This window comes from Sminthopsis crassicaudata, chromosome 2 (assembly GCF_048593235.1).
Source record: "Sminthopsis crassicaudata isolate SCR6 chromosome 2, ASM4859323v1, whole genome shotgun sequence".
Lineage (NCBI taxonomy): Eukaryota > Metazoa > Chordata > Mammalia > Dasyuromorphia > Dasyuridae > Sminthopsis > Sminthopsis crassicaudata.
In genome coordinates this window covers 122,102,772-122,124,640 of record NC_133618.1, presented here as the reverse complement: position 1 = coordinate 122,124,640, position 21,869 = coordinate 122,102,772, and the positions used below count along the sequence as shown (strand labels likewise).

Here is a 21,869-nt window from a genome sequence, read left to right as displayed (position 1 = left end):
CCACACTAAGAAATAAAATAATATCCTTGTTTCATATATATAGATAGATAGATAGATAGATAGATAGATAGATAAGCAAAATAAAATCCTTTCATATGCCACGTCAAAAAAAAGTCTCACTATGCTTTTTGAGCACATTATATCTCGATCAGGAAGTGAATAGTGTGTTTTGCCTCTGGAAACCCGCTTAGTTAGTCATTGAATTATTCAGTGCTCCTAATACTTTTAAAAATATTATTTTTATTATAAATATTGCTCTCCTTGTTTTGCTCACTTCATTCTATTTCCACAGGTTTTTCTAAAACCACCATTTCTTATCTGTGATATTTTCCATCATGTTAATTTACCATAATTTGTTCCATCACTCATAGATTAATTTCATCTGTTTGGAATTCTTTGTTATTACAAAAAGAATATATGGGTAACTATCTATCTATACATATATGTATGCATACATGCAAGTAGATATATGCATATGTTTATAAGAAGGACATTTAAAAGAACATATGTCATATGGAAATTTATATGGGTAATGCATATAGCTGTATGTATATGTGTGTGTATGCATATGTATATACATATAGATAGATGGTGTATACACTAATTTACATAAGTCCTTTAAAAGGTTCATATTTTTTTCCTTTCATTATCAGACCAATATATTGTTTGACTTAGAGTCATAGAAGGGTGCAGTCTTTAAATAATTGAAATTAATGTCATTAAAAAGCAATGGAGGGATGTTTGATAGATGAGAATGGGCTACAATATATGAAAACAAAGAAACTTGAAACAATCAAAGTAAAAATATCATCAATAAAATATATAATAATATAAATAATACCATATAAATATTTAAATAATCTAAGTAGAATATTGGTTTGTGACAAGAGTGAGAAATAAAAGGTGAACAGCTAAATTCTATCTGCATCAGGGGAAAATAAGAAAGAAAAGGGATTCTATTTGGAGAGATTCTTTTTGGCAAATTAATAGAAGGACACAGATGAATGTCACACAGTATAGGCAGACATGGATGGTTTATAATCCCAACTGTTAGAGGGAATATATTCATTAATGAAATTACAGATAGATTTGAGTTAATAATATATATTCCCAAAATTTCAGGTGTCCCTCCAGATAGTCAAGATACTGATGCTTTATTACATTGGCAGTTATGAGGGAAAGATTAGCAGAATAATGAAATGTGCCCAGGGAAAATCACTGAATTGCAAGGAGGGCCCATTGAAATGTTGTCTGGAAACTACTTCTTTGAGTGCTGAAACCACAGTTTCAGAAAAGCAAGTTCTTGTCACCAAAGTCCTTAGCACTGTCAAGTTGTTCAATCAGAACCCAATAACATTTTATCAATAGGAATGGTGTTAAAGATGTTTGCCTTCGTTTTTACTACTGTACCCTAAGCACCATCTAATTTAGAGCTATAACTTTCTTTAGGTTTTTATCTCCTCCCATTAGAAAAAAAAATCCTTGAAATCAGGGACTGTCTTAATTTTCTAATTGTACTCCCCTGCACAGACAACTAAGTGGTATAGTGGATAGAATGCTGAGCCTGGAGTCAGGAAGACCTGAATTCAAATTCAGCTTCAGAAGTTTACCAGCCATGTGACTCTGGGCATGTAACTTAATCCTGTTTGCCTCGGTTTCTTCATCTGTAAAAATCAATTGAAATAATAAATAATAAATCACTTAATTTTCCTTGCCAAAAAAATTCCATATGGGGTTACAGAGTCAGACATGACTGAACAATAAAAACACATAGTATATAGTGTTTTTAATATTATAAGCATTTAAGGATGCTTTTTAATTCATTCATTAATTTCTGTTATCAGGATTTTTTGAACCCCAATTACCTTAAGGTAGAATAATATTTCCACTACTTAGGTCATTGAGCTTTTCTGAAGAAAGGACTTTGTAAACTTGGAAGCACTATATTACTTTTCTTATTTCAAGATTTTTTATGACTAATTAGAGGTGGGTAATTCCTCTGCTATTAAGGAGCACAGTCCATCCTTTCTGATTCTGTCATAATTAAATAACAGCATAGGACCCATATCACATATATTGGTTATAAACTATGCCAGAAAAATTAGTAGGCCAACATCTATTTTTAGACGTGCTATCTGGTTGAAAATATCTTGAAAATATTTTAGTTTTCTTTTTTTTCCTATGCTGGTCTGTTTATCTTGGAGGTTTATGGAATTGCTTTCCAATACTTTTATCACTAAATGTTTTAAAGAATGTTTTCCTTTAGTTTTGGAGAATGACAAAATAGGAGGAAAGTCCTTCTATATTCATACAGCTAAGCATGCCTGGGGAGTGGGGCAGAGAAAAAAAGAGGTCAGTTTGCATTGCAATGAGAGTCCAGGATGCTGATCTTGTGCAGCGAAAGCAGTCGTCGAAGGAACTTGTCGAAGGAACTATAAGAGTCTAGACAGAATGAATTCTTTCCTTCTCTTAAGTCTCTGTACACAAAACTGATACAGCATAGTTCTAAATTATGCCTCCCCTCTGCACACAGGAAAATTCAGCAAGGAGCCTTTAACCATTTATTCCCTGAAGAACTTACAAATACTCTTCAGAAGGCCTCTATGCTCCTTCTTCAGTGGAATACTTTCATGGTCATGGTTGTAGGTGACACATTCCCTGCAGCAAACTTTTCTATTACAGAAGGAGAGACAGAGACAGAGACAGAGACAGAGGGACAGAGAGAGAGAGACAGAGAGAGAGAGACCCCTGATAAAGAGACCCTGAGAGAGAGAGAGCTAAATGAGTGAATGAATGGCATCTGGAGGAAGGAAGGAGAGAAGGAAGAATGAAAAGAAGAATGGAGAGAAGGAAGGAAAAAAGGAAAGAAGAGAGGGAGGAAGGGATGTAGGGAGGGAGAGAGGGAAGAAAAGGAAAGGGAACAGAAGGGAAGGAAAATCAAAGGAAAGGAAGGGAAGGAAAAGGAAAAAGAGAGAAAGGAAAGATAAGAAAAGGTAAGACAAGGGAAGGAAACTTAGGGAAGGGAAGTCAAGGAAGGGAAAGGAAGAGAGAAGAAAAGGGAAGGAAAAGAAAGAAGAAAGAAAAGGAAAAGAAGGGAGGGAGGAAGGCAAGGAGGGGAAGGAAAGAATGAATGAGAGAAGGAATGAAAGAAAGAAACTGAAGTTTTATCAATGAAGAGAGTATTTTCAGGTAAATGGGTGATATAGATCAATGATCTCCTCCAGAGAAGCACAATTCATTCTCAAAATGGCAAACTACAAAATATATTTCAGAATGACAGATATCATTTAGTAATACTTTACAATTTGCAAAGTACTTTATGTATATTGCAGTTTTTATGTCCTTCAATGTTCACCACACAGAAAGGCAGAAAATTACCTCATTTTCCTGATCTGCAGGCACAGTTGAATTGACTTTCCCAAGGTTACATAGTGAGTAAATAGCAGAACCAAACTCACACAGGTTCTTTGACTCCAAATTTACTGTCATTTCCATTGCATCAAGTTCCTTTCTTACTGTTTATTTTTTACTGTATTTCCTGCCCCCCCACCCCTGGAATAAATACAAATTACAGTTTATAGCATTGGCTTCCACACAAATATCTGCTTGTCCTCTGATAAGGGGAATGCTCAGATAGACTAAAAAGACCATAAATTCAGAGCCTTCAGAGCTATAAGGGATCTATTCCAACCTGCTCTGACAGGACACTGAGGTGGAGAAAAATTTCATCATCTGCCAACATGACACAGGTATCATGAATGTATATTTTTAAGACCAGGAAAAAAAAGACTTAGATCTAAGTAGAGACTTGATGATAACATCATAATTAATGAGTAAGACAAAGAACAAATCACAAATACAATATGCAAAACAAAGTGATAATGATACTTTTGCTGTTCAGTCATATCTAACTCTTCGTGATCCCATTTGGGCTTTTTTTTGGCAAAGATACTGGAGTGGTTTGTTGTTTCCTTCTTCTCCTCATTGACATATAAGGAAACTGAACAAACAGGGTTAAATGACTTGTTTAGGATCACACAGCAAGTAAATATGACAAATTTTGAGCACAGGAAGATGAGTTTTCCAGATTCCAGGCCTGGCACATCCTACATGCCTTATGATGATACAGTATATCATTATTTCAGGAATACTTCTAAAGCAATCATCAGAAGAAAAATGTATCTCCAAGAACATAAAGTAACAAAGGAGAAAATTGAGTATTCATTTTAAGATTTAGAAAGTCAACATATAATTAAAAAATAAGCACCCAAAAAAGAAAAATTCAAGGAAAAAGAGAAAATGGAAAACAAAATAAATACAGAAATTAAAAACAAAAATAAAAGTTGATATTTCAAGAGATAACATTCATAAGACTTTTGCTAAATAAAAATTAAAATTAACAAAGTTGAAAATTAAAAAAATTAACAAAGTAAAACACATCAAATAAAAATTATTTAAACAAATTTACAAGTGAATTCTATAAAATATTTAAAGATCAATAATACCTATGCTACAAAGTTATTCTCAAAATTCTAGAAAGAAAATATTTTAACTCTTTTTATGAAACAAACAGGATCCTAATATCGGAAGGAGAGATAAAAAGGAAAGAATAAAAATCATGGAAAAACATTTCTAATGAATACATAGATATGTAAACACTTAAAATATCCTAGAAAATATTTTAAATATTCATTAGTACATAAAGAACCATGCATAAAGTTTGGTTCATCATTAAGAAAATAATTTATATCACTAATGTAAAAATTAATAATTCAAATCACATGGTTGTATCAGTAAATACCAAAGCCTTTACCAAAGTATAACACTCATTTATATCTTTTTAAAAAAAGAGCTAACTAAGCAATATAAAGGTAAAGAAGAAGAATGATGTAGTAAGTAGAGAGAGAGAGTAAATAGAGAGTTTTGGATTCTAAAGGACTTTGATTTAAGAAATCTTTCTGACATACACTATCTGATCCTAATCACTTAAAGTCTCAGTGCCTCCAATCAATTCTCCAAGACCGTAACTAGTAGAAAAGATATTAATTCATGGATAAAAGGAATTTCATATACTTAAAAAAATTTTGGGCAGCTAGATGGTGCAGTGGTTAGAGCACAAGCCCTGAAGGTGGAAGAACCCAAGTTCAAATGTGGCTCAGACACTTAACACTTCCTAGCTGTGCGACCCTGAGCAAATCACTTATACAGTTTAGTGCATGCCATGAAATTTTTCTTTTTGAAATATTTTCTTCTTCAGTGATCTAAATTCATCTCAAATATCATATTTTCTTTCTTCTTTATAGCATACTATTTTTTTTTCTGTATCATATAGTTTGGATAATTTCTATAAACAGGTCTTCTCATGCTTTCATTTCTTATGTCAGTGAAACAAATTCCAAGACTGAAAGAAAAGCATAGCAAAGGGCAGAGAAGCCCATGCCTAGAGGATTGGCCACTGATTGATGGTTTATTTAAACTTTCATTCAGGAAAATGATCAACATGAATCAGTAGCAAAAGTACCACACTGATTAAATTACGTGAATTTAAAGTATCAAGTACAAATCCCCTTGAAAAATCTAAAAGTAAGTTATTAAATTCCTTTCTTTAAAAAATAGACTTCATGGTAACACTAGGCAAACATCATTGAACTCTCTTCTTAAAGTAGGAAATTTAAACTATTCTGATCTGAATCATATCCTAAATTTTTATAATTTTAATGCTATCTTTCTTTTCTCACTGTAATTATTTCTGATATTCCTTAATTTAAAAAAAAAAACATTTTAAAGACCAATTTTATTCTTCTCTCTCTCTCTCTCTCTCTCTGTCTTTCTCTCTCTGTCTTTCTCTCTCTGTCTTTCTCTCTCTCTCTCTCTCTCTCTCTCTCTCTCTCTCTCTCTCTCTCTCTCTCTCTCTCTCTTTTAACTGAGGCAATTAGGGTTAAGTGACTTGCCCAGGGTAACACAGCCAGGAAGTGTTAAGTGTCAGAGATCACATTTGAACTCAAGTCCTCCCGACTTCAGGACTGGTTTCTAACCACCTAGCTACCCCTGACCAATTTTCTCCCAGTAATGCCATATAACAATGCATCATGGAGTACCACAATATCTAAAGCTTCAATATAGCCAAAGATCCAAAGGGACATAAAGAGACAGATGTCAGGGCAGCTTGGTGGTGCAGTGCATAGAGCACCAACCCAGAGTAAGAAAGAATCATTTTCCTGAATTCAAATCTTACCTCAAATACTTACTAGCTGTGCAATCCTGGTCAAATCATTTAACCCAGTTTGTCAGTTTCCTCATCCATAAAATGAGCTGGAGAAGGAAATGGCAAAACGCACCAAATATCTCTGCCCAAAACAAACAATCACTACAAAAAACAACAACAAATGGAGCCACAAAGAATTGGACACGACCAAAAAAACCCAATAACTGAGCACTTTCTATATAGGTGGAAAAAGGTTTGCAGTGTGTTTGTGTGTGTGTGTGTGTGTGTGTGTGTGTGTGTGTGTGTGTGTGCTTGCACACATACGTATTAACAACAATAGTTTGTGTCCAAGAAATGACATAAGTAATATCAATTAGGAAACATACAAATAAAAATAAAACAAATTAATTATGCATGGAGAATGGAAGAGAAGGAATAAAATGCATCGAGAATAAGTTCTTCACTGGCATTTATGGAATGTCTATATAACTGAAATATAATCTCTACTCTCTCTACTAATGTTGAGAAGATCCTTTATGGAAAATTTATTTGCGGTCATAGACAAGACCCACATATTATAGGAAGATGTGCATGATTACAATCGCACATTTGGAAAGATGACCCACATCATTCAGATCACAGATACATTAAAATACTGAAGTATCATCACACTCAGAAGGTGAATTCAAATGGGCTATCATTATCCTAATGTGGTAAATTGAATTAATTTCCATTCATTTCAACAGATATTAATAGCTAACAATTGTCAAGGCACTGTTACGATCATGAAATCATAGATCTAACGTCAGAGGCCAGATTATAGATGAGTAAACAAGTAGATTGAAGAGAGGATACAGAAATGAAGTACTTGCCCCCAACAAGCTTACAATCTAGCAGGGAAAATAAAACAAGTACATAAATAGAATATTATTTATTGTTAACATTTGTATGTTACTTCAAGTTTTAGAATGAATGTAACATATATTATCTTATTTGAGCATCATAATAATCCTGTGATGTAGGTCTTATTATCCCTATTTTGCAGATAAGGAAACTGAAGTAGAAAGAAGTCTGGGGTCATATAGTTAGTAAGAATCTGAAGCAGGATTTGAGCTCTGTTCCTCATTTTTCAAATTTCTATGTGGCAAACCATCTCATACTTCATTATGCCATGTCTTTCTTCTTCCAAAGACTTTCTTGATCCACTCATTCCCTTTCCACTAAAACTACCTCTATTGTACTCACTTCTCACCAGGAATAAGATTTCAATAAGTAGAAAGAGATAAAATAGAAGAAAATGTACATTTTAGGTAGAAAAAGGCATGAAGATATAGAGGGAAGAAAATATAAGAAGTGTTGACTAAACAGTAACTGGTACATTTGTGTTAGGCCATTAGCTATGTATGTACAAGAGATTATTAGGAGATAAAACTGGAAAGTTGGAATCATGTCATAGAAAACTTTGACACCCTAAAGGTGAATAATTTAGAATTTATTAGGTATGCAATGGGGAACTATTCCAAGTTTGTTAATAGGAAAATGGACTGTTTAAAGTTATGTTTTGGAAAAATTAAGCGCTCAATGGTGTATAAGCTAGAGGAGCAAGTATAGAATAAAGATTATGTTATGAGTTTTTTGAGTATTCTTAGTGAGAAGTGATACCAAGCTTTACTCAGAAATAATAATGGGAAAGGAAAGGAGGAGATTAGGACCAAGAGACACTCATTGGAAGGAAGTAATCGTGATAATATGCCATGTATTTCAGGTTTGGGACTTTCACATTTTGCATATTTCAAGTCAGCCTTGATTAATTGGTATTTTCTCTAAGGAGTCCACAGGTTTATCTTGTAAACAGATAATCTTTGTATATATTTCATATCTTCATGTCCTTAATATAGCCGTGGTGGAATTTGTCTTAGTTAACTAGTAACCTCCATAGTTTCCACCAGAGTTAGCAAGAACAGATAGAACCAACTATTGTAACTCAGCTAAGAATATATTTTCTGGAAAAACTCTCTAATTCATTTATCTTCACACTATGGTTGATTGACACTGTGTCACTTCAGAAGCAGCCTAGTGAAGTAAAAAGAGGGCATTAAATTAGCATCCCAAAGACTTGATTTCTAGTCTTGATTTTGATGCTGTGTGTCCATCAGCAATTTCCTTACCCTTTCAGAATTTGTATTCCCTCATCTGTCAAAAGAGTTAAGTTGAACAAAATCTCTTCCAGCTTTGACATTTCATGATTCTGTTAAGACAGTATGTCCCAGAGGAAAACTTATTACTTCTCACAGATACAGAGAACACATTTCTTGGTATAATCCTAAGAAGAATCATAAGAATGAAAACTTTTCCAAAATATATACCCTGCCTTGGATTTATTGCTCTCAATGAGTTACAAAAATAGTTAGATAATCAAGTGTCCTATAAGATTTACAAAACATACTCCTCATAATACTATGTGAAATTTGGATTCCAGATGAGGAAACTGCCACAGAGAGGCTAAGTAATTATTAGACAAAGGTCACACAGTAAATCGAGAAGTCATATTTCTTTACTCTTAACTCCTGTGCTCCTTCCACTATACCACAGACAAAAACCTTAACTGAGACATGTATGAATCAATTGAGATAGAAGAGTCTGGGAATATTAAACCAAGCAGAAAGCTGTTTACATGTGGATAATAGCTTTGTTGCCCCTGGATATTCCATTGAATGCCGAGATGATACATTCTAGAACTGGAATAAGAAATGCTTTTTATGATGAAGAGGAGGAAGTGAGGAAGTGACCATCAACCACTGGCAGCTGCCTGATTCCATCAGCCTGCCGGAAAAGGATTTATAGTGGTCTGCAAGGCAGAAGAAATTTGAATATGTAAGGCTGCTATCATAACAGTGACAAGGAGATCTCAGAAATGGTGAACAGAAAAGCTATGAAAAAACAATCTCCTTTGGAGGAAACAATCATCCAATAGCTTCATTAGGTACTTTTCTATCTAAATCTAAATATACTTTCGATGTATATGTTTTGTCCTATAATGCAGAATTTATTATTTCCCATTAACAAGAACATACTCAGTTATCTAATAAAAAAGCATAAGTCTTTGCTATATATAAATCACTGGAATAGATACCAGAAAAGATATTCTTTGTGTGTGTGTGTGGGGGGGGGGAGTTATATATGAGTAGAGAGGTAGGAAAAAAGTGATCTCTTACTTTGGGACAGAAAGATCAATTCTAACTAAGAAATATAATGGAACAAAAAAGTTTTTGAAGCCAGTTTGGGGAGATATTGTTTAAAGGTCCATAACTTGCAGGTAGGTAATTATTGAAGGTTTTTATTTGGAGGGACAGGTTCTCTCTATAGTTTACCATTGAGTTCTCTGAACATTTTGTTACATTGGAATTTCATTATACCTTAAAATAATTTATGAGTTTTTATGATATTTCAGTCAATTAACCAATCAATAATTGTCAATTGGTTAACCAATTAACCAGTCAGCAATCTATTAACTGCCTGCTCTGTGTCAAGTGCTGTTCTAGACAGTAGAGATACAAAAAGAAAAGTGCAAGAAATTATAAAGGAGTCACTTAATGCATGGAACAGGGGAAAAACAGATAGAAGATTGCCTATAAGCACTTGAAAGAAGAGTAATTTGATAACACCATAGAGATTGGAAAGGTAATTAGTATAATATAATAAGGCTGGAAAAGTTTGAGTTCTTGTAAATGGCCTAAAACCTATGGAAATTCTTAGTAAGAACTAGTCAGGGAGCCTGAATTCAGTCAGATCCTACAGGAACTAAGATGCATGGGTGTTCTAAGCAGAAATACACCAAAGCAGGCAGAAGCCAGAGCAAGCTCTGATAATTGGATGCTGAAAGCAGTGAGATATAGACCATGAACTGTGTGAATAGCTGCAATACAGCCTCCATAGATCACCCAGAAAACCAAGGGATGAAACAAAACTCAGAACCACAGGAGGAGATGGGGCGAGCTCAATGACAGGGCTCATGTGCTGACTCGTGAGTATCTCAATAAAGTCTGAGGCCAAAGGGATCTCTAGCAACTGACTGGAAGTCACAGCAATGGGTGGAATCAATTCCAAGTTGGGAACTGTGCAAGGAAGACAAGACAGAGAAGTGATGAGGATATCCCTGTATTAGGCCACCAAAAAACAAACCAGAAGCCAAGGATTAAATCAGTAGGCAAGTTATGGCACCTGCTACCAATCTAGAATTGCACTTGAATAAGCACCCAGAGTGTAGAGAAGAGAACATCAAATAGGAAAGGGTGGGACAGGGAAGCTTTACCAACATGACTGAGCCAAGTCTCAATGAAATTGAGAAAAGTATTTTTTTTTCAGTTCAACAACCCATCAGGAATTCATGTATTATTTCTGAAAAACAATTTTCAACATCACTTGGGTTTTTTTAAGTTTTGATTTCCAAATTCTATTTTTCCTTACATGTGCAATCATGTAAAATTTTGTATATCAATTAATTTCTAGAAGAAAACTCAAGAAAAAAAGAGAAAGAAAGTGAAAAATATTATGCTTTGGTCTATAGTCTAATACCATCAGTTCTTTCTCTGGAGTTGGATAGCATTTTTCATTGTGAATCCTTTGAGATTGTCTTACATTATGTACTAAGTCATTCACAGTTGCACATCATATAATATTGTTGTTACTATGTCCGATGTCCTCCTGGTTCTGCTCATTTCACTCTGTATCAGTTCATGTAAGTCTTCCCAGATTTTTCTGAAACCATCCTTCTTGTCATTCTTATAGTTCAATAATATCCCATTATAATCATATACCACAATTTGTTTAGCCATTCTTCAATCACTGGGATGAGAAGAGTATAAGGATCAGTCACTAATAGTCAATAAACTTCTAGTCATTTATTAAATGCCTATATTATGTACCAGTCATTGTGCTAAGAGCTAGGAATATATCTATGAAAAGGCCCATAGTCTTTGTCCTCTAGGGGCTTATAACCTAAAAATACATTAAAAAAGAAACTGAAAAGTGGGAGAGAAAAGAAGGTACTGATGAAGAGACATTAGAGCAGCCAGTGGTAAATAAAAAGATGACTGGCTTACCCTCCCCTTCCCTAACTCCTGCAAAAATTAGTTCTGGACCACAGTGGAATGCACACGCGCGCACACACACACACACACACACACACACACACTCACTCAATTGCTAAATATTTCCATTTGTTTCTCTATAGTAGGTCTCCTCTTTGTGTCTTCTCAATTCTTAAAGCCCCAAGTATAGTTCAGGTCCTTCTTACCTCTCCACAGGCCTCCCACCTGAAATCTCTGCCTCAAGTCTCTACCTAATCCAATCCATCTTTCATTTGGCAACTGAAGTGATTTTCCTAAAGTACAGGTCTGACTATGGCATCCCTTTCTCAATAAACTCCACTGACTTCAAATCATTTGTTTTTCATTTAAATCTCTTCACAATAAGGTCCATCTCTCTTTCCGATCTTCTTACATTCTGCTCCCCTCCATCTATTTTATGACCTAACCACATTGTAGTTTCTTATATACATACAACTTAGTTTCTCATCTCTATGTTTTTCAGTGGCCATTCTCCATGCTTAAAATGTTCTCCTCCTCTTCCCTCTTTTCCTTCAAGACACATTTTCTATCTAGATGAAGCCTTTTCTGACCTTCCCCAAACTGCCAGTACCTTCCCTCCCAAGATTCCTTATATTTAACTACATTGTAGGTATTAGTAATCTTCTCTTTATATTTCTTCTGTACATGCTTAAATGTGTCCTTTAGACACATTAGAATTTAAGATCTTTGCAAAAAGCAATTGTTTCATTTTTAAACATATTTATATCCATAGTACCTGGCACAGAAAAGGCACTTAATGTTTGGTGAATGATTTATGGGCAATTAGGTGGTGCAATGAATGGATAGAGTGCAGGCCCTAGAGTTTAAAGGATCCGAATTCAAAAGCAGCCGTAGACAATAAGATTGTACAATGATCAATTCTGAAGGACACGGCTTTCTTCAACAATGAGATGATTCAGATTCCAATGATTTTGTGAAGAAGAGAGCCATCTGCACCCAGAGAGAGGATTGTGGGAACTGAGTGTGGTTCACAACATAGCATTTTCACTCTTTTTTTGTTGTTTGCTTGCATTATCTTTTTTTTTTCTCACTTTTTCCTAGTTTGATTTTATTTTTCTTGTGTAGCATGATAATTGTATAAATATGTATGCACATATTGAATTTAACATATATTTCTACTCCGTTTAATATATATTGGACTACTTGCCATCTATGGGAGGGGTAGGAGGAGGAAAGATGGGAACACAAGATTTTGCAAGGGTTAATATCAAAGAATTATCCATGCATATGTTTTGAAAAATCAAAAGCTTTAATAAAAATTTTAAAAATTAAATTAAATTTACAAAACAAAAATAGTCTTAGGTACAGAGTAATGGATGACCCTGGGTAAATCACTTAACCCTGTTTACCTCAGTTTCCTCATCTGTAAAATAGCTGGAAAAGGAAATAGCAAGCCACTCCAATATCTTTGTCAAGAAAACCCCATGAACAGTCACAAAGAGTAAGACACCATGAAAATTATTGAACAAAGAGAGAGACTGATTGATTACTTATCCCAAACATGGACAGCTCTTCAGGGAGTTCAGAGGTCAAAGTTGGTGCTGCTAAGATCAAAGAAACATCACAGGGTAGCAGAATTCAGAACAGCACAGGACTGGGACTCAGAAGATCTGCCTGATCATGTTCTGAGTCTCCACTACTAACTAACTAGCTGTATAATTTTAAACAAATCTTTTACTTCCCGGAGTTCCTATAGAATTAGTAGATGGGATTAGATCTTTTCTGTGGAATATCCACAGAATTCCACAATTAGAGGAACAAATGAAGGCTGTAGAAAAGAGAGAGAATTTGGATTTCTTGATTTGTATAGCAAAAACCTCTTAGCAATTAAATGCACTGGATAGCTTTCAAAACAAAAAAGAAGTCATGACGTCCCTCCCCCACATTCATTCCTGTGAGCAGAAAGCAGAGACCAGCTGTTCAGGCTTCAGCCAACTTCAAAAAAAAAAAAAAAAAAAAAAAAAAAAAGTGGAATGCAGCTCTTTTCAATCACATGGCATAAGGCTCCAGAAGAAAGCACTCACACAGCTGGAGGAAGAGCAGCCAATAATCTATACTGCACTGGAGTTAGAATGAGGACACCAGAATTTGAAGCTTGGCTCTGGCACTCAATAGCTATGAGGGCTAAGGATAGGGACAGCAGTGCAGGAGGGCATATGGTGCTTGTGGGAGACAGAATGCCATCCAATTTAATACAAGGGACATGGAGAGGATTAAGGTGAGAAAAACCAGACAGTGAGGACAAACCTCAAAATTTGGGTCTTGATTGAATACCTAGCAAAAGAATTTGAGTTTTATACAGGAAGCAATAGAGATGTACTAAAGGTTTTTTGTCTGTTATTGAGCAAAGAAAGGACATGAATTTCTATGTGTAAGAAAAGAATTCGTACAGTAATCCCTTGCCCTGGAAATACTCTAATGGGACAACTTTTCATTACGGAATCACTAGATTTTGAGCAATCTTTGGAAGTCTTCACCTATCCTACATTTTATTATGCTGTTTGGCAGGGTGTAACAAATGTCTTCTTTATTCAGAGAAAACAAAAAATATCTAAAAAGATAAAATGATTACTTTGAAAGGAGCCGCATTATCTCCATGGTAAAAAAAAAAAAAATGAATGAATAAACCAAAAGTTTTTGTTTTCAACTTGAAAAAAGTGAAATAAAGACACTAGAAAAATCAAATCTGTTAAACCCATTATTTATTTTAAAAAAGTGATATCTTAATATAGTTCAAGGGCATTTGACCTAGATTAAAAAGACTTGCTTGCAGTTTTGTGTGCAATTATCTTTTTTATTGTTCTGTGTTATGGAAATGCTTGTTTTATTCCATAAATTAAAATTTTAATTAAACTTTTTAAAAAGAAGAGTTCACATCTTGCATCTGCCTCTTCCTAAATAGGCAACAAGTTGATTTTTCACCCTGAACTTCAATTTCCCCAATGGTAAGACAGAGTTAATATTGCTTTCATTGCCTAACTCATAGCACTATTGTAAATAAAGTGCTTTCTAAATCTCATTAAAGTGTTAGAGAAGTTAATGATAATAACAATGATAATACTGAAGTAGTTTCACTTAACTTTCCAAATAAAAATATTCCTCCAAAAGTTCACTTCAGACTGTTTTTACTGGGGTTTCAGGGGATTGTTCAGGGTCTCTAAAGTAAAGAGGCTGCACCAAGAGACCTACTAGTTGCATATCTAGTCCTGCCTCTGTCATTAACTACACTTTTTCACTTGGACATCTCTGAGCCTCAAGGAGTAAATGAGATTGACATGGAGAAAATATAGAGAAAGAAAAGAAAAAAGTCTTAAGAATTAAACCTTAGGCAAATCTGGTCCTCTTTGAAAATGAAAGAAAAAACAACAAAAAAAAAATAGTTCACTAGATAGGGACATAAATATATAGATATCTATGACATGCTGGCTCATTGAAATCCAAGATTGCTGGAATCCAGAGTCCCCAGAATCCAATCCTTCAAAAGAGGAAATTATACTTGTAGTTCTGGACAACCTTTACCAGCATAAGTATATTGAGTCTATCAAAAGAATACGAAACCTGAAAGTCAGCAGACCAGGGCTACTATAGAACTCAGGATCACCTACCTACAATAGTTAAGTTTCAGAGGAGGTGTTTCATCATCTATGGACTACAGTTTTTGAGAACCAGAGTTTTAACAAACAGTCTTATGACAGTTTTTCTTTCATTCATAATAGTTTACCCTGTTAGCAAATGACTGTCTCTTTTTTTTTTATCCTTAGGGCTTTATTTACTCTTTATGGATATCTGAAAGAATACTATTCTTGGAAAAAATAATTTCATAGTACAAAGAGTAGTTCACTAATCCCACAGTCATTATTCTAAGAGAAATGCTACTTGGAAGCACATTCCCAACATTTATTTATTTTTTTTCCCTCCTTCTTTCTTTCTCCTTACTTCCCTCATCATTTCATTAGACTCTGGCTAGAGCTCATACAAGCAATATGACCTTGGGGGAAACCACCCACCACTGTGCTTAGACTACTCCTACAACCACCTGTACATCTGAGGCTTTTGCTCCTTCTGATACAAACTGATATTTCTGCAAACCTTGATGAGATGGGCCAACACTTAGTTTAGGTGACTTTGAACTTCCTGGCTCTTAACCAAAGATGTTTCTAGTGGGTTGCAATAAGATAAAGCTATTCCTTTGCCAGTTTTGCAAAACTCAAAATTAACTCAAGAGAAACCAATATTGATATCTTCTCTGGGTGAAACCACAAGTCCATCATAGAACTCAATAAATAAATAATAGCTGACTATTACACTTTACAAAGCTATGAACCACAACAGTTTTGTGAGACAGTTTATTTAAGTATTGTTATCCCCATTTGGAAAATGAGTAAAGTGAGGCTCACAGGGGTCTATGATTTGATCAAAGCTGCATAGTTATGGAATCACATTATCCTCCAACAAAAGGGAAGCTCAAAGACTATGTGCTACAACTGATTCCTAAATAATAATTTCCTTTACAATAAGGGGTCATCCAATATTAGCTTAAAAATTTTTAGGAAAGGAATATACCACTTGTCAAGGAAACCCATTCTTTATTTGAATAAGTTTTGCATTCATTATAATATGTTATAATAATATATATGTATGTATTTATATATATGGCTTAAATCTACCTCTTAAGAGTTTCCACCCTTTATTCCTAGATCCTGGAGCCATGCAGGACAGAATTAATCTTTCTTCCATTCCACAGCTCTTCCTAAGCTAGAGAACAATGTAAGGCAAGGGCAATAGGATGGGAAAGGTTCTCTAGTTCTTGCTGTATGAGGATTGATTGAAGAAAGTAGGGAGTTTAACCAATAGAAAATGAGTCAAGTTTGGGAAGAGGATGGGGAGAAGAGGGAGTTATCTGCAAGTATCTAAAGGACTCTGTCATAAAAGAAATTTTAGTCTTGTTTTAGATGGTAGCACTAGAAATAATGGGCAAAAATTTAAAAGAGAAAAATTTGGCCTTGATAAGGAGGCAAAAATTATAACACATTAAAAGTTATGCAAAAGTGAATTGGGTTTCTTTAGGAGTTCGTAGATTGTTTTTCTTTGGAGGTCTTCAAGTAATTCTGGAAGACCCTTTGTCAGCTGTGTATAACGGGAGATTTCTTTTTCTGATGTGGGTTGGATCAGATGGCCAAGGAGGTACTTTTCAACTCAACTTTGAATTTCAAGAGAAATATTTGAAAATACTTATAAGGAGACCCACTTACATCTTCATTTCTGGACAACAATGCAGTATTATGGGAAAGAAAAGGTAAAAACTGTGAGTTAGGAAACCCTGGATAGCTATAAGAAATTCCATGGAGTCGGTTTTAGCTTTAAAATACACTAAGACTTTAGGGACATACTATCTGTATGCACACATATAAATACATCACAATATAATTATACTTTGAAAAAGGGATGATGAAATTATCAATCCATACCTGTCCTGGGCCCAGTGAGGGCTGCCATATATGTGGTTGCCTTAGAAGTAATAAGTGCTTCTTGATCTTTAAGATAGGAGAGGAAGGAGAGACACAGGTAAGCTCCCTCACTCTAGAACAAGCCAAAGAAACTCTTTTTCTCTTGATCACCACAAATTTGGACTAGATTGTAATATTTATCCTTACAAATCTAAGATTTGATGGGACTCTGATTCTGTGATGTTTATTTCCAATTGGCACTTGAGCAGAATCAGAGTAGGCTTAGGACTCTGGACGATAACTTAAAGTTTCTGTCTTCTAAAATATTTATACAGGCCAACTGGGACAAACAAGGAGAATACAAGTCAGAAGTAACTTCTCTTGCTTTTTGTAGAGCTAACAGAAACAAATAAGCTTAAGAAGAGGATTTTTGAAGCCTCACCTATTGCTTCCACTCTACTCATATCATATGCTTGTAGTTATGTTTTTTTTTACTGGAATCCAGCCTACTCAGTTTTTATTTTTTATTTTTCAAGACAATTTCCTTATTTCACCTGGTTTGGAAGTTCCGGGGCTATTCACATGTCTAACCCACTCTGCTCAGCTTGAGAGCTTTAACATCCTCTGTTTTATAACCTGGACCAGTCCTACCACTTTCTTAGGCAACTTTGTATCCCTATATTCCCAAGGATTCATCATATTAATTCTGAACTTAGTATGGATATCTGATAAAATTACCTCATTGTAACTCAGAACTCCAAGTTCAAGCAATTCTCCAGTCTTAGCTCCTGTTTCCAAGGATTACAGACATTTACCACCAAATTCAGAAAATAACTTTGCTTTAATGATTAAGCAGCAATGCCACACTATCTACATTCAGAGCTCTGAATTGAAAATAGGTGAAGGTGCTCCTTATCTTTTCCAAGAAAGGAGTTAGTCATGAATGCAGGGGATCCTTCTCTATTCATAATACAAAATAATTTCTTCAGTCTTTCTTCATGCCTATTCAACTGTATTCAAACAAGGGAAGAGCAAAATATTCTTTCCCTACCTCCTGTCATCATCACTGATTCTAAACAGCTATAAGATAAGTTGAAATGCGTTATTAACTCAAGATATGATCAAAAGTAACTTAACAAGTACTCATTTACATGGTAGCCAATTCATTTTTGAACAATAACATACCATGTTGGGGAAAAAAGACTCCAGACTATGAGTTAAGAAACCAGAATTCAGTTTCTTGTTAGTTGTATGACCTTTCTTGAACAAGTTAACTCCTTTTTTCTATAAAATGAAGGCATTGCACTTAGGTCACAACCCCAAATGGAATTGTGTAAATGAGTTTAGGGGTCACAAAATTATAATTTATCATCACTAAATATTTGGTTTGTGTACTGTTTTATATCACGATATACCTAAGGTCACATAAAAGCTTCTTGAGCAAAAAGGGGTTTTGAGAGAGAAAAGTTTAGAAGCTCTTATCTAAATCCCTTGAAGATCTGTATTCTGATTATCATAACAGTAATGATCAAAACATGGAGGGGCTTGAGACCCAAACTAAAAAAAAAGAGTGGTTTGTTGTTATTTTATCAATAAGTCGTATCCAACTCTTAGTTGACTCCACTGGGGATTTTCTTGGCAAAAATACTGGAAAGGTTTGTCATTTCCTTCTCCAGCTCTTTTATAGATGAAGAAACTGCCAAAAGTCATTCAAAAAGACCTTGAAGCTCCCTGCAAATGAAAGGGCTTTACCATTCTCAATAATTTATTTTCTCAACAAGTTCTCCTAAAACCTTGTCTTCCTTCCCTTTGCAGTCAGATGGTACCATCCTGGCAATCTCTCTGCTGATTCTCTTCCTGCTTTTGGTCCTGGCTCTTCTCTGGTGGTTTTGGCCCCTTTGCTGTACAGTGGTAAGTGTCCCTGATCCTTCCCTATTACAATTCCTGCTGCTACAGATAAGATAATTGACAGGTTATTAGAAGGGCAATACCCGGAGATAAAAGTGGGATTCAGGAAAAAGTCACATTTTATGTTTGAAATCTGGTTAAAATGAACATTGAAGTCAACTTTGCTCCATAGAACAGAACAAGGTAGACTTAAAGAAAATGTTATATTCTGTATTCAATGCACCAAATATTTAAAAGTCTCTATTATGTTCAAGGCACAAAACTAGGCAATGAGAAGACACAGATTGATATGACCAGACCCGTGTCTCCAGTACTTAACAAGCTAAAAAGGGGAAAGATATAGACATAAATTATTGATGGAAGTAACTAATTAGAGCAGTGGATTAAGCACTGGGCCTGCAGTTAGGAAGACCCAAATTCAAAGCTAGCTACATATACTTACTAGCTGTGTGATCCTGAGCAATCAATCTTTGTTTAACTAACTTTACTCATTTGTAAAATGAGGATAATAAAAGTACTTACCACACAAGTTATCGTAAGGATCAAATGAAATCATTGAAAAGCACTTAGCACAGTGCTTCACATATAGTAAATACTAATTAAATGCTAGCTAATATTGCCTATAATAATTAATGATAAAAGAGAATGAAATTGATGCAAAGGAGCAACTAAAAAAGATTCTAGGCAAGTCTTAATAGTAATTATGGCATATAATTATATTATACAAATATTATTATCATATCTTTGAATATAATATAAGGAAGAGAAGTATTTCAGCAGAAAGAGATGCAGGGCAACTCTATTCTAGCATAAAGGGTGAACCAAAGCTCAGAAATGATAAAGGGCAGGATTACAACTTGAGGGAGGAGCCAAGGATTCCAATTTTGAAGGAATGCATGATGAGCAGTAATAGATAATCAGACAAAAGCCATATTATGGGAGGCTTTGAAAACCAAAAAAAGGAATTTTCTTTATCTAATATTAGAAATACTGAAATAATTTTAAGTAGAGACATAATCTGATAAATGGAGAGAGAGATGAAACACTAAATGCAAGAAGAGCATTTAGGACTTTGTGTCTTCTGCAGCAGTATAATTACATTGGCAGGTTCATGAAGCACAAAGAAATAATAAACAAGAACAATCTGATGACAGAATCATAAAATTTGGGCAGAAAAAAGACCCACCCTTATTCATTTTCTATATCACCTGTGTCATTTTTTTTTTTTACAAAGTTTGAGCAAGGATAAACAGCAGAGATAAAAACAAAACAAAAATAGTGCCTTCAAGTGATATTTTAGAGATATAAAAAATTAATGAAACACAAAGAAATGCCAGGAGATTGAAGCACCTGGCAATAATTAACAATGATTAAGGCCAGGAGTGTGCTGGAGCCAGCTAATAATTCGCTCAAAAAAGTCAATTAATAAAATTTTAGTGTGAACATGTCCTATCTCCAAAACTGCAAATGTTACAAATGAGAGCTTGATTTATTGTTTTGTTGATTGTCTAGGATTAGGAAAGTGATGGGGAAATGGTAATAATGCAGATTAACCTCACAAATGTATCCTGCTTACATTTTGTCCCCCAGACAACCAATTGTTAAACATTTATTAGTATATCACTGGTTAAGGCTTTTATAACTGTGAAGCAGTAGGGTTTAATGGTGACATCACTGAATGTAGAGTCCAGAAATATCTGGATTTAAGTTTTAGTTCTAATACTTGCTCACCACTTATTCATCTAATCTTTCAGTGCCTTATTTTATTTAAGGATAAGGAATTTTGTTGCTATTTAGTCATTTTCCAGTTATATCTGATACTTCTTGACCCCATTTGGGGTTTTCTTGGCAAAGATATTGGAGTGGTGTGCTATTTCCTTCTCCAATTCATCTTACAGATGAGGAAACTGAGACAAACAGGGTGAAGTGACTTGCCCAGAGTAATACAGTAAATATCTTGACTCCATTTCTTACTGACTCCAGGTCCACTTCTCTATCCACTGAGTCACATAACTACATAAATTTCAAACACAGGAGATTATATTTGATCCTAGAACTAATAGGGAGCCCAAAGATCTCTGATCAGGAGAGTGACATGCTCAAGCTTCCATTTTAGAAAAATGACATTGACAATATAGTGAAGGATGGATTAGAATGTAGAGAGACATGGCAAGATTGCTTAAAAAGTCCTTGTAGCTGTCCAGCAGAGAGGTAATGAGGATCATGTGGCTATATGAATAGAGAAAAGGGTAAAAGGATATAGAGGCAGAAATGGCAAGATTTGGCAAGAGATATATGAGGTGAGTGAAAATAAGGCATTATCTATTTCATTTATCATTTTGTAGATAAGGAAACTTTTCTAACTGTAGAGTTGAGATACCTTAATAGAATTGCTTTACTAAGTCATTTCAGATGTTCTTAGCAAAACAATTCTAGCTACTCATTAAGAATTCATACATTTTCAATAACTTTGGCCATGTGACTAGATTTCTTTAGTCAAATGAAGTCATTAATTCTCCAATTATTTTACTCAACTGACTTCGCACAGAAATTAAGCTGTCCTTTTACATAATCTTCAGATTACTTAGGTTTATTTGGAAGCCAAAAGTTACTTGAAAGTTAAGCTGAGTCTCTAAGAATTTTCTTGTACCATAGCCTAGATCAACACTATTGGCACTAGCCTTTGAAAGACTTTTACAATTTAAAATTCTTTGGATTTTAAGTACCTCTCTGCTGAGTAACAGTTTAACTATATGTTAAAAATTTATTAAGATTTATATTGTTTTTCATCATTTAGGGAAAAGAACTTTTAATTTTATCAGCTTGTATTTTATCTATTCCTGGACATTTACCCTGAAATTGTCTTATTTTCCCTTTGTTTCTGTAACAATCCTTATTAAAATTCTTCAATCAATATAGATTGTCATTTTTAGTGCAGAAGAGATTCCTGTATCCCAATTCTACTCCTACTAACAATGGTATTGAAATTATCAATTAAAATAAAACATTTACCATAGCTTTGTGGAGAAATTGTCAAAATTAGGCATCCTATCCATCTTGTAACTCTTACTAGCTAGACCTCATTATCATTTAAGCCAGAATCCAGAGTCAAGGACTTTAAATCATCAACTTAGAAGTTATAGTAAGTGAAATAGGTAA

At 34.5% G+C, this 21,869-nt stretch overlaps 1 protein-coding gene across 1 annotated transcript in view; it reads left to right on the top strand.

The window, feature by feature from the left end:
* Positions 1-21,869, top strand: part of ANTXR1 (ANTXR cell adhesion molecule 1) — a 288,623-nt gene that overhangs the window by 155,424 nt on the left and 111,330 nt on the right. Inside the window, exon 13 of the mRNA XM_074287148.1 lies at positions 18,618-18,713. Within this exon, the coding sequence (XP_074143249.1) occupies positions 18,618-18,713 (96 nt within the window). The remainder of the gene's footprint in view (positions 1-18,617; positions 18,714-21,869) is intronic.